The 12000-nt window shown below is 40.8% G+C and overlaps 1 protein-coding gene across 1 annotated transcript in view; it reads right to left on the reverse strand.

Annotated features, from left to right (window-relative positions):
• Positions 1-11518: 11518 nt before the first annotated feature.
• LOC147450524 (uncharacterized) overlaps positions 11519-12000 on the reverse strand; it is a 155848-nt gene continuing 155366 nt past the window's right edge. The window contains exon 4 of the mRNA XM_086520477.1: positions 11519-11710. Within this exon, the coding sequence (XP_086376603.1) occupies positions 11519-11710 (192 nt within the window). The remainder of the gene's footprint in view (positions 11711-12000) is intronic.

The raw sequence follows: 12000 nt of genomic DNA on the forward strand, positions 1-12000 counted from the left end.
TCTCTACTAACGAGGTAAATAATATACTATAACCGGCATCATTCATCAATGCACCATTATCTATCTAAATACAAATTGACAACTTGCAATCCGTACTTGAGGCAAGAATCGTGAAGTAATTATAACTTCATGTACAAAAATGAAAAAAAAGACTTATCTTTGAGGTTTATCATATCCATAGCTTTGGTTGTTGCAAGCCGGAGAACGTAGCCATCGCTCTGATACCACTGCTACAGGCGGAAGACGTAGCGTCCCTGCAAAATACCTCGAATAGCATGATGGACACAACAAAACACCACAAATACGCATACGTGACCAAGCCTGTGAGCATATAATCAAATTGTACACGAACAGAGAGGAAAAGAGAGCGAGAGAGAGCGAGATGGCACGTGCAGGCGCACCTCCTAGAGCGGAGTGCTACGCCGGCACGGCGAGAGAGAAGAGGGGAGAGATGAGAAGAGCAACGCAGACACTGGGTGCAATCTCCCCCTGTGCAAGAGTGACCATTTCCCTCTTGCACGTATTTGTTATATAGATTTCTTGAATGGTCAAATTGGTTACAAACTGCGCGGCCGGACATAGTTGGCCAAAGCTCATAAAGAGCACTTGAATAATAAAATGTACATAAAATATGATCCTTTTGCAATAGCTTAGCTCGGTCAAGCCTTTTTCACCTGTCACAGCTGCAATAAATAATAAGATATCAATTCCATAACATCATAGGCTTCCCACTCTCATGTGGCCTCTCATCATTAGAAAGGACTTGGCATCCAAATATAAGCTGCCTTTTCTCATCAAGCTCCTCTCCCATTGTATTAATGCGCCCACTCATGGTTTCCACTTCCTCAATATGCGATTTAGGTCGCTTATCTAAAATTTCACAAGTTTTTCCTATTTCTTTGTTAAAATGTATTATGTCTTGTTGAAATAAATTATATTCTAACATGGCAAACTCTTTGTCTTGTCTAGCCTTCATGAAAGCTTTCCATTTTCTACCTTGAATCTAATCAATTTTTGCCAAATTTGAGCGAAAGCCTTATCAACTAGTTTTTGTTGTTTAAGTAATTCTACTTGAATAGCCTTTTCTTCTTCAAGTGCACTAGGATCTCCTACACACCCCTTTAAAACACCTAGGTTTACTTCCACCAACTTCATCTCCCTCTCTATCTGCTCGTATAACATGCTAGCTCTAGTAAGCAAATAAATCTTGCCTATATGCACTAACTGACGCAATTTGACTAAGAAATTCTAGCAACAAATTCAAGATCATCACCAAGGTTCAAGCATGCAAAGTCTATGCACTACGATAACCCAAAGTCTATTTAAGACTTGCCTTTCCCGACGTTACTACACAAACATTGCCTCTTCTTTATAGGCCAAACCCTGGGTACCAGCATGAAAAATATATGCATCGGGCTCCCGTGTAGCTCTAACAGCTAGCTTGCTCCTGACGGACGCACCAAATAAACGATGCCTTCCAAGTCTTTCTAATTACATTCAATTAACCTAATGACTCCCTTAACTAGCCTAAAAGTACACTAATCTGCTACTTACTTACTACTTCCAAGCCCATTTTTAACAAATTTATGGTTAAACGTTCGTCTTTTACTTATTCTGCTAAATTTTTGTAGTCCAACTCCCTATACACTATAAAACCCAATATACATCCTTGGAAATCTACCAAGACTAAGTACAAGAGATGCCAGGATGTCCTAGAATCTCCATTTTACAGACATTTCTTTCCGACATAGACCAGTAAAAATAATATAAATTTATATTACTGTTTTAATATCCTAATGTCTCATACTCAAATGTTCAAAAAACCACGGACACATAAACAATATATAAGATCGACAAATAATTAAGACGTTATTTTTCACATTCGGAACTTCAATCCCACTTGCCCTTACACTCACTTTTGGCACAATACATAAGTGAATATTGAATTTATTTATTCAAATGATTTACGTTTTGGAAGATGTTCACTTTCCCCAAATCTCAGTGCTTCTAATATGGAGTAATCTCTAACAGACACACCTTCATTGACATACATAGACACATACATTGTCTTTTTACAAGATCCAATGATTCATTGATTATCTGTTATATTGCAAGGAATACCAAATTAATTCGTTTAATTGTTTTGTTTAGAAAATCAATTGCATAAACTGATCTCAGCTACTGTAACTGACTAGTGTCTTGGATCAATTTCTTCATGTTTTCTTTCGCACAATTTTGCTTTTGTTTCTGCTTGACTCACTTTTCCTATTCCAACTGCTCTCTCACTTTTCTCTCTAGCAACTCCTACTACAGGTGTTTTTTCCCTCTATTCTTCGTTGCTTACATAGGCCGATGGCCAAATATCTCTCTCTCTCTCTCTCTCTCTCACACACACACACACATTAGTTAGGAACGCAATAAGAAAATGTAGTTTTGTATCTTCATTCCCTCTATGTGTTACAGAAAGGAATTAACTCTCCCTAAGAGCGCTCTTACACACACATAAATACTGCTCGCTCTGTAATCGTCCCCCCTTCTTCTAATTTCCCTATCCTTGCATCCTTTCACTAACTCTTGCCTGCTCCCTTTCTCTCTGATTCTTGCCCGACAGAGATTCTTTCCCTCTCTCTCCTTCGCTTAGTCTCTTGCTCTGCAGACAGGGCCGTGATTCTCCTTCCCTCTCATTAGCAGTACGAGAAGCCTCTTCTCTCTCTACTTTGGCATTACAGGTCTCTCTCTCTCTCTCTCTCTCTCTCTCTCTCTCTCTCTCTATTACAACTTTTTTCTGCTTCTCTCTCTCTCTCTCTCTCTCTCTCTCTCTCTCTCCTTGCGACCTACACTAACTACACACACACTAACTCTCTCAAGTTGGCGGCTTCACACCCTCCAGGCAGCGCTCTCCTTGGCTTTCACTTCTCGCGACTCCCTCTGTTTCTCAACTGGCTCTCTCACCTGCTGGCGGGCAATTGCTCTCTCCCCAATGGGAGCACAAACACACCCACACACAGACACAAAGGGTAGCCCTCTTGCCTCTTGGGCTCCGTCTCCCCCTACTCACCTGGAGACCTTCCCCCCTTCTGACCTCTCCTCATGCACGCTCCCCCTCGCGACCTGCCAACCAGCAACGGTAAATTTTTATTTTTATTTTCTCAAAGTCTTTTAAGACCTCGTTCCCGCTCTCAAAGGTCTTGACATTGTACAAGCAATCCTCCAGATCTATTTGACAAGAACTGAATTCAATTGTTTTTTCTCCCTCCTTATTCTCTCTCTCTCCTCCTACTCACAGATAGCGCACTCAGTTCTCAGGCTCTCCCAATCGACACCCATCATTTTCTCTCAGTATGGCAGCCCTGGTAACCATTGGCAACTTAGGCTGGCAAAACCAGAGCCATCCTCTCACTGGCCTGCTTTCAAGATCCCTATTAGCTTAACAAAAACCATCTCACTCTCGGTCATCTTTCTCTCTAATGCCGCAGAGAGATTCTCTCATGCCCTCTCTACTCGACTCCTTCTCAGCCATGGTGAGCTTCCCACATCCCATGATCACCTCCCGCATGTCCTCAGAGGCTCTCTCGCTCGTCTCACCAACTAGCACCCCTCTCGTTCTTGCCCCAACTTGTGCTCGCAATATGAAGAAAACAAGGTAAAGCTTGAAAGTCTCCCGGATTTCTAGATCCAATTTTTGAAACTCGTGTTTCCCTTTAAGGAAGTGACAGAGTCTAGCCAGGACATGGTAACATGGCAAAAAGAGTCTTGTTCTGTCGTAATTCTCAAAACTATCACTGCACTACCACTAGAGTCAAACTTGAGCTTCCTAAGATGTATACAATCTAACTCTCTCAGTTAAAGACAGAATTTAGGTCATAGAATACCAAGCAGAGTTTTAAGCTTCCCTCAAAACAATGACCAAGCATTTAAATTTCATGCATAAATAAAATTCAATGTTTCAAGGAGTAACCAACCATCCATATCCAGCATACATAAAATCATGTTAAGCATGCATACTTATGCAATGATCTCCATGCAAATGCTTTTAACATGCCCATGCATATCCCAAATTGACCCGAAATGTGTACAAATTGTCAAATATCTTGGGGTCTACAGTTATGTGATGTAAAACCGTTGGCACTATCATGCTAGATGATCCAAAACTCATTCGACTCCTCAAGCCGAGACAAGTGATGACTTCATCCAACCTACTATTAGGGAGATACATGCCACATAAAATAGCAGTTTATGTCATTTTTGTTGTGCTTTTGCAGTATGGTGGTGGGGTTACAACCGTACCATTTGGAGTTTGAAGTCCACAACTTTTCCTTCACCGTTTGTCTCTACTCTTTACATGCAAAGATCTGTCATTGAGACAATGCCACAACCCTCCAAAGGTGGGATCCCAACCCAATCCTCCCTTGCGAAGGTCATTATGTATAAATTATGTTTATCGAGTACGCTCATGTACTATTTTGTTAAAATCTTTATTTATGAATTCTTCAGAAATAAAAGACACGCTTTTCCTATTCAAATTGTAAATTGTCTTCCCAATTCCATTTTATGATACCCTTTTATATGAAAAAATGTGAGAGAAAATGAAATTTAATAATCCCTTTTGCTGCACTCACATGATAGTCACATGAATCTCCTCCCCCCCCCCCAAACAAAGAATCCACCCCTCCCATCACTATTACAACAACAACAATAGCAGAAGGTGAGACAAGTGAGCTTGCATGGGTCTAAGTGACATAGATCTTGCAATAGTGCGAGTCATAGTTCTTGTCATTGGGGCATCATTGTTTTGGCAACAATGCATGGGAAGTTTTGTTGAACAGTGACGATAGCTACTAGAATGCTTGTAGAAGAGTAGGACAAAAGCTCTTGGGTATGGGTTGCCCCACACTCACCAAGAAAAAAAAATAGTGATATGCAATACCTATATGATATCGACGGCTTTTACAAGGTTCAATATGTTGGAGCTATATATCCAACCCCTATGCTATATATAGATAGGAGTCCCCACTATCTATGTATACTCAATGTGTGCTTTACATACACTTTGGGGATTGCATATGATGGTGTCTCTCTCTCTCTCTCTCCTCTCGTCTACCTACGCTCTCTTCCTTTGGTTAAACATGGTATCAGAGCTGTGGAGCGCACGACCATGAAGAGGAGATGTTAGGTCTCAACAAATCATGAAGATAAGGATATGCTTGTATAAATTATCGTTCAATATTATGTTTGAATTGCGTGAGATTCAAGAAGCTCTCTGTAATTTTGTGTCCAAGCGGTTGCAAAGGTTGTTGGAGCCATCAATCTCTATGTAAATCCATATGCATGCGCCGAGAGAAAGGCCTTCACTTATGCACGCAATATAGGGTCTCGGCATAGGCCTGCAAGAGAAAGGATTTCGAGAAGGTGTATCGCCGTCATAGCAGCATCTGCAGTGGCGATTTTACTAGCTGCTACGTGTTGAGATGTAGAGAGAAAGAGAGGGAGACAAGACAAGAGACACACCATATACGCTCCCAAAGACTGATTCATATTGAGGACAAGATACAAATATATAGGTGAGACCAAGTTCAGTAGAGTGAGCCATATATAGCTCCAACACCCCCACTCAAACAAAGGTCTCTAGCTTTGGATGAAAAAACCCTTGGGGAGTTCAAGGGAAAAACCCAAGCCTCTATACAATGTGAAATATGAACCAGTGGTGATGATGTGAAAGTGAATTGTGCATCTATGTACAAATATTCAAGTGACTTAGATATCACAAGGTGCAAATGTGGAGTGCGCATAGTGCATGGTACCTAAAAGATTACAATGTCATATGTAAAAAGCTATTACAATAGAAAAGAAGCTAATCTAGAAAGAGTGAGGCCGAAGCAACTCCAAGCTCCGAGCGCAAGAGGATGAAACGTGACTCATTGAGGCCTTTGGTCAAAATGTCTGTAATCATCTGGTCACTTGGACAGTGTTCAACCATAATGGTTCCCTTGCGTACTTCATACCTGACATAATGATAATGGACAGCAATGTGCTTTGACTTATTATGTTGAACATAGTCTTTTGCAAGACTAATAGCACTTTGGTTGTCACACTGCAAGGGTGTGCTAGAAAGAGGAGAGTGACCAATATCAACCAGCATTTGTCGAAGCCAAATCAACTCACGAGCTGCAAGTGATGCCGCAACATATTCTGACTCAGTCGTAGAAACTGCAACACAACGTTGTTTCTTGCTGGTCCAAGAAACAAGACAACCATTTATAAAGAAGCAATTTCCACTAGTAGATCGCATAGATAAATGTGAGCTTGCCCAGTCTGCATCTGTGTAACCCAAAAGAGAAAGAGATTGCATAGAATCCGATGTGAGTTGTCGTCGATAGATTAAACCAAAATCTGTAGTGCCTTTCAAGTATTTCAATACACGCTTTGCAGCAGACCAATGCTTAAGAGAAGGACATGCAAGATGTTGTCCAAGATAGTTAGCAGCGAACAGAATATCAGGACGAGTGTTCATGCCAACAAACTAAAGACATCCAATCAAGTTAGCATAAGGTTGATTTGTGACAAGTTGACCGCCATTGTCAGAAGTATTCTTCGTAGAGCTCGCAAGACAAGGTGTGTTGGCTGAATGTGCAGATTCCATACCAAATTTTTGAATAGTATCTGCAATAAACTTTGACTGTCGAAGGAATAAAATACCTTTTGTACGGTTCCGTTGGATTTGAATGCCAAGACAAGAGTGAATCTCTCCAAGATCCACCATATCGAATGCAGAAGACAATAAATTTTTCACTTGCTGAAGAAATCCCAAATCATTGGAAACAAGGATGGTATCATCCACATAAAGAGCAAGAATCACAAAACTGCTACCTTGGTGTTTTATGTATAAGTTGGGGTCTGACGAGCAAGAGATGAATCCTTTAGAGGTGAGAAAAAGATCAAATTTTGTATACCAGGCTCGCGAAGCTTGTTTGAGACCATATAGTGCCTTATGGAGTTGAGCAACAAGGTCTTCTTTACCTGGAATAACAAACCCTTCTGGTTGTTCCATATAAATTTCCTCTTCCAAGTCACCATTAAGAAAAGCAGTTCGCACATCCATTTGATGAGCTTCTAAATCAAATTGAACAGCAAATGCCAATAAAACTCGAACACTTGTAATGCGAACAACTGGTGAAAAAGTCTCTTGATAATCAACACCAGCTACTTGGGAGTAACCTTTTGCAACTAAACGCGCCTTGAACTTGTCAAAAGATCCATCTGCTTTTACTTTTGTTTTATACACCCACTTACATTTAATAGCTGTACGACCAGGGGTAATTCAGTTAGTATCCATGTACCTTTAGAGATAAGAGAATCGTACTCTGCTTCCATAGCCTCTTGCCATTGATCCTTTTGTCGTGAAGAGATAGCTTCATCATAAGTAACGGGATCTTCAGAAGTAGAAAAAGCATTATCAGCAATATCGTCATCATAAACATGACATGAGCCATGTTCAAAATCAATAGGCAGATCAACAAAAATATCAATATCATCATTGGCAACATTTGGAATGGATGGTTGTGAGGAGGAAAGTTGCTCTATAGGAAGTGTTTCATCTTCTGAAAGAAATGGAAAAGCCTGAAGCAATGATTTAGTATCATCAGAATCATCCATGGACCATGAGCCTCCCATAAGCTGTTCGTTAAAAGTAGCATCACGATTCACAGTTACTTTCTTGGAGGAAGGGTCATAGAATTTGTAGCCTTTGGAAGTGTCAGAATATCCAATAAAAATAACTTTAAGACCAGGAGCATCAAGCTTTGTTCGTGTTTCTTTGGGAACATGAATATAAGCAATACATCCAAAGGTTCGAAAATGAGATACAGAAGGAATGTCACCTGTCCATGCTGTGATGGGTATCTTACCAGAGGGTGCAGTAGTAGGAAGATGATTCTGAATAAATGTTGCTGTCAAAGTAGCTTCAGCCCAGAAAACACGAGATAAGCCAAAATGAATCAGCATACATCTTACAGCATTGAAAATAGTGCGATTCTTTCGTTCAGCAACACCATTCTGTTGAGGCGAATATGGAATAGTGTGTTCATGATGAATTCCAGTGTCAGCACAGTAACTCACAAACTCTCGAGAAACATATTCGCCTCCATTGTCACTACGAAGCTTCTTAAGGCGACGACAAGTTTGAAGTTCCGCAGCCTTGTGGAATTGTTTGAAAACAGATAAGGCTTCAGATTTTTGTCTAAGTAGAAATACAGTCGTATACCTTGAGAAATCATCAATGAAAGTAATGAAGTAGCGATATTGTGATCTCGAAGAAGGTAGAGGTCCACATATATCAGTATGAACAAGATCCAAGATGTCATGAGAATGAGTTGTATTTGAAAGAGGAAAGGGTTTACGATTGTGTTTCCCAAGAGCACAAAATTCACAAATTCCCATATGGGGATGGGCTTTAAGATCCATGCCATGAACAAGATCACGACGTTGAAGATCAAGGAGTTTTGAGAAATCAGCATGAACAAAACGGTGATGCCATACTTTGCAATCATGATCACCTGGAGCAGTGACAATATTTGCTACAGCATCGTTGAGAGAGAGTTCAAATAAATTACCGTTTCGAGGAGCAGTGGCTATAGTCTGTCCATCTTTCTCAATTCGGCATTTGGTATAATCAAATCCAACAAACAGACCAAGATCAACAAGTCTAGCAACTGAAAGAAGATTACGTTGAAGATCTGGTACATGTAATACTCCTCGCAAAATTCGAGTGGAAGAAGATAAGGTACCAAGATATAAGTCTCCAATACCCTTTACTTGACAAGTAGTATCATCAGCAAGATAAACAACACGTTGAACTGGCAGTGGATGATAGTTATGGAGCCACTTAGACTGATATGTCATATTTCCTGTAGCACCAGAATCGACAATAAAAAGTGATCCATCAAGTACATGAAGTATTCTGTCTGGAACAACTGAACATAGGACGCAGCTTGTTTCTGGTACAATGTTGTTTCGATGTTCAGTAGCATATGATCTATTCCGATCTGTGTCGAATCGACGCTTATAGCACATATGAGTGGGATGATCAGATCGTCCGCAATATTCACAAGAAGAAGAAGAAGAGTCTCTAGATAAACGTGGTTGTTTTGTGGTAATATTGTGTTCTTCATCATATTGACGTGCCCAACAATCATCTTCAGTATGGCCATTTCTGTTGCAGTAAGAACATTGCTTATTAGGAAATTTGAGACGAGAGAAAATATTACCGCGACGGCCACCTCTGCGGTTTCCTCGCTGAAATGGACGCCTTCGAGCATAAAAAGCACGTTCCATCTGTTGTGACTCAGCCTCCTCTTGTGAAATCATAGCTGTATCGTGACCAGCATTCCGACGTTCTTGACGTTGAGAGTATTCAATTAAAGACATGCAAGCTTGGTCGAAATCAAGACCATCTTTATTAGAGAGAATAGTAACAATGTTATCATAAGAAGAGTCCTTCACCGTATCAAGGAGAAGTGTAATCAGTTGCTTTTGTGGAACAGGATCACCGGCAGCAGCAAGTTGATTAATAATAGATTTGAAAGACTCAATATGTCCCGTCATGGCAGTACCAACTTCATATTGTAACTTGTTAAGCAACCCTCTCAAATAAAGTATTTCTGTAACAGATTTCTTCTGAAAGTTTGCAATAAGGTACCTCCATACGTCATGGGAAGTAGGCAGTTCATACATATCAAGCAAAAGGGAATCAGTAAGAGCAGAAAGAATATACCGACGAGCTGCTTTATCACGTCGTTGCCAATCCGTATAGGCAACATTCCAATCTTCAAATATAGGTCCTTCAGTGATAAGCACGTTATCATTATCCGTATCAACAGGCTGAGGCGGACAAACACGATTTCCAAGAACAACATCGGAGAGTTCATCGCCTTCAAGAATTAACAACATCTTTGCTTTCCAGCTTGGAAATCCTTGACCTTGGAAAGGAGGAACAGAACGTTGGCCAGAAGGAAAGCCGTTGACGAGAATATTCATAGCCATATCTTGTTGCGAGAAGACGTATAAGATAAGATCGCAGAATCTGCACACCATATATGGTGAAGGCCGCAATTGAGAATGAGAGAGATATGAGTACTGCGTTCTGTCAACGATAAACGTAAGAAGGATGCTCAAGGAGCGTCCAAAGATGTGAGAGACGTCACCCAAAAAAGACAGGGTAAAGGAGACGTTAATAATAAACGAGTCCTCAAAATAGAGTGGCGTGAGACGCAAGATTGACGGCCACAATACGAATAGCAAAAAGCTAAATCTTCTCGAAAAATTTAACGCCAAAATAAGAAAAACGATCGCGGACGCTTCACGAAGAAGTAGGACGAAGAAAGCTGCGTCAAGCTCTATTGCAGTAAAAATAGCATAACTTTCTGCTGTGAACTCCGATTGACGCAAACCTAGAACTCAAATCGAAGAGCTCGAGGAGACGAACAAGTTTTGGATGAAAAGTGCCATTGTGCTTTTCCCGTTTCTCCAAATTTTGAGCTGAACAGCAAGAAAAATTGAGATGAAGTTCAGGGTGTCATTAACAAGAAAACGTAATCAACGATTAGATTGATTATAAATAAACGCCACATAAAACACTAATCATATTCTTCTTAACACAAAACAACCACAGTTAACAAGAATCAACGCTCAAAAATAAAATTTGTAACAATTTTGAATCTTACATGAGAATCGCATACACATACTGTTGTCACCATGAATTGAATCGGCGCGTGATCGTTACCGCTCTGATACCATGTTGAGATGTAGAGAGAAAGAGAGAGAGACGAGACAAGAGACACACCATATACGCTCCCAAAGACTGATTCATATTGAGGACAAGATACAAATATATAGGTGAGACCAAGTTCAGTAGAGTGAGCCATATATAGATCCAACACTACGTATAATTCTCTTTTAATCTAATGCTATTTCAAGCATCATCGCTATCATCGGCATGAGCATGGTGCTTTTCTAACTGTGATGCTATTTTAATGATAAGAAGCGGCAAGGGTCTGCAAATTAGTGTCAACGCAGATTAAAACACAAGGCGGTCATGTGAAGACAGTAAGGGGTAGGCAGGTTTAGCGAAAGTTATCCAGGCGAGGACCAGCAGCGATCGGGGACTGCAGACCCTCAGCCCCTGTGTCTCACAACGGTGGCAAGCCCTAGCCTCAATCTACTATTATTTTAGTTCGCCTCACAAACACGTAGAAAAAGCAGCCCAAAATACACAGGCCGACTAAAAATAAGCAGCAAAAAGTAGTGTTGACTGCTTTTAACACCCCGCTCATGGCTTATCCACCTGCAACAGCACCATAGGTTGCCTCTCTGATGTCGCGAGATCTTGCAGGGCCGAAGAATCAAAAGAGCGCATCTGCTTGACTTTGTTTTCTTAAGCTATCGTATTCGCTTCTGTAGCCACTACAGAAGATCCTTTCTCAAGAGGCACAACTGTTTTCTTGGCTGTATCCCATCTTGGAGATTACCGTCGCCCATAGTTCTCCTGATGCTCTGACTTGTAGCTATGATGGATGCAGGCAGGCCGACCATTAATGCCACCATTTATGCGTTTTTTTCCTTCGTCATCATTAAACTCTGCCCAGTAGCTATCTCGACCTCGTCGGCTCCAAACAGTGTTAGCAAGAGCAACGGAATCAACACTCACGGGCACAAGCTGTACAAAAGCATGCAGGCCTTCAATTTCCCTCAATACATATCGACTGTTCCTATGTTTCCCTCTAATTTTGGGATAGGATACTTATAAGCAACATTTTCAGTATTAGTAAAAATATGGACCCACGACGCTTGCCTTGCGTGACTGTTCTTATGCTGCCCTCTTTGGGATACGATACTTATAAGGGTGTTTTCCATACTACTAAAAATATGGGGACACGACCCTTGCCTTGCATTCCACGTGTTGTCAAATTGGACGCTTGATCTACGGCAGGAGCAACCCGACTATTA

The sequence above is a fragment of the Adiantum capillus-veneris genome, chromosome 9 (assembly GCF_014529385.1).
Source record: "Adiantum capillus-veneris isolate H3 chromosome 9, ASM1452938v2, whole genome shotgun sequence".
Lineage (NCBI taxonomy): Eukaryota > Viridiplantae > Streptophyta > Polypodiopsida > Polypodiales > Pteridaceae > Adiantum > Adiantum capillus-veneris.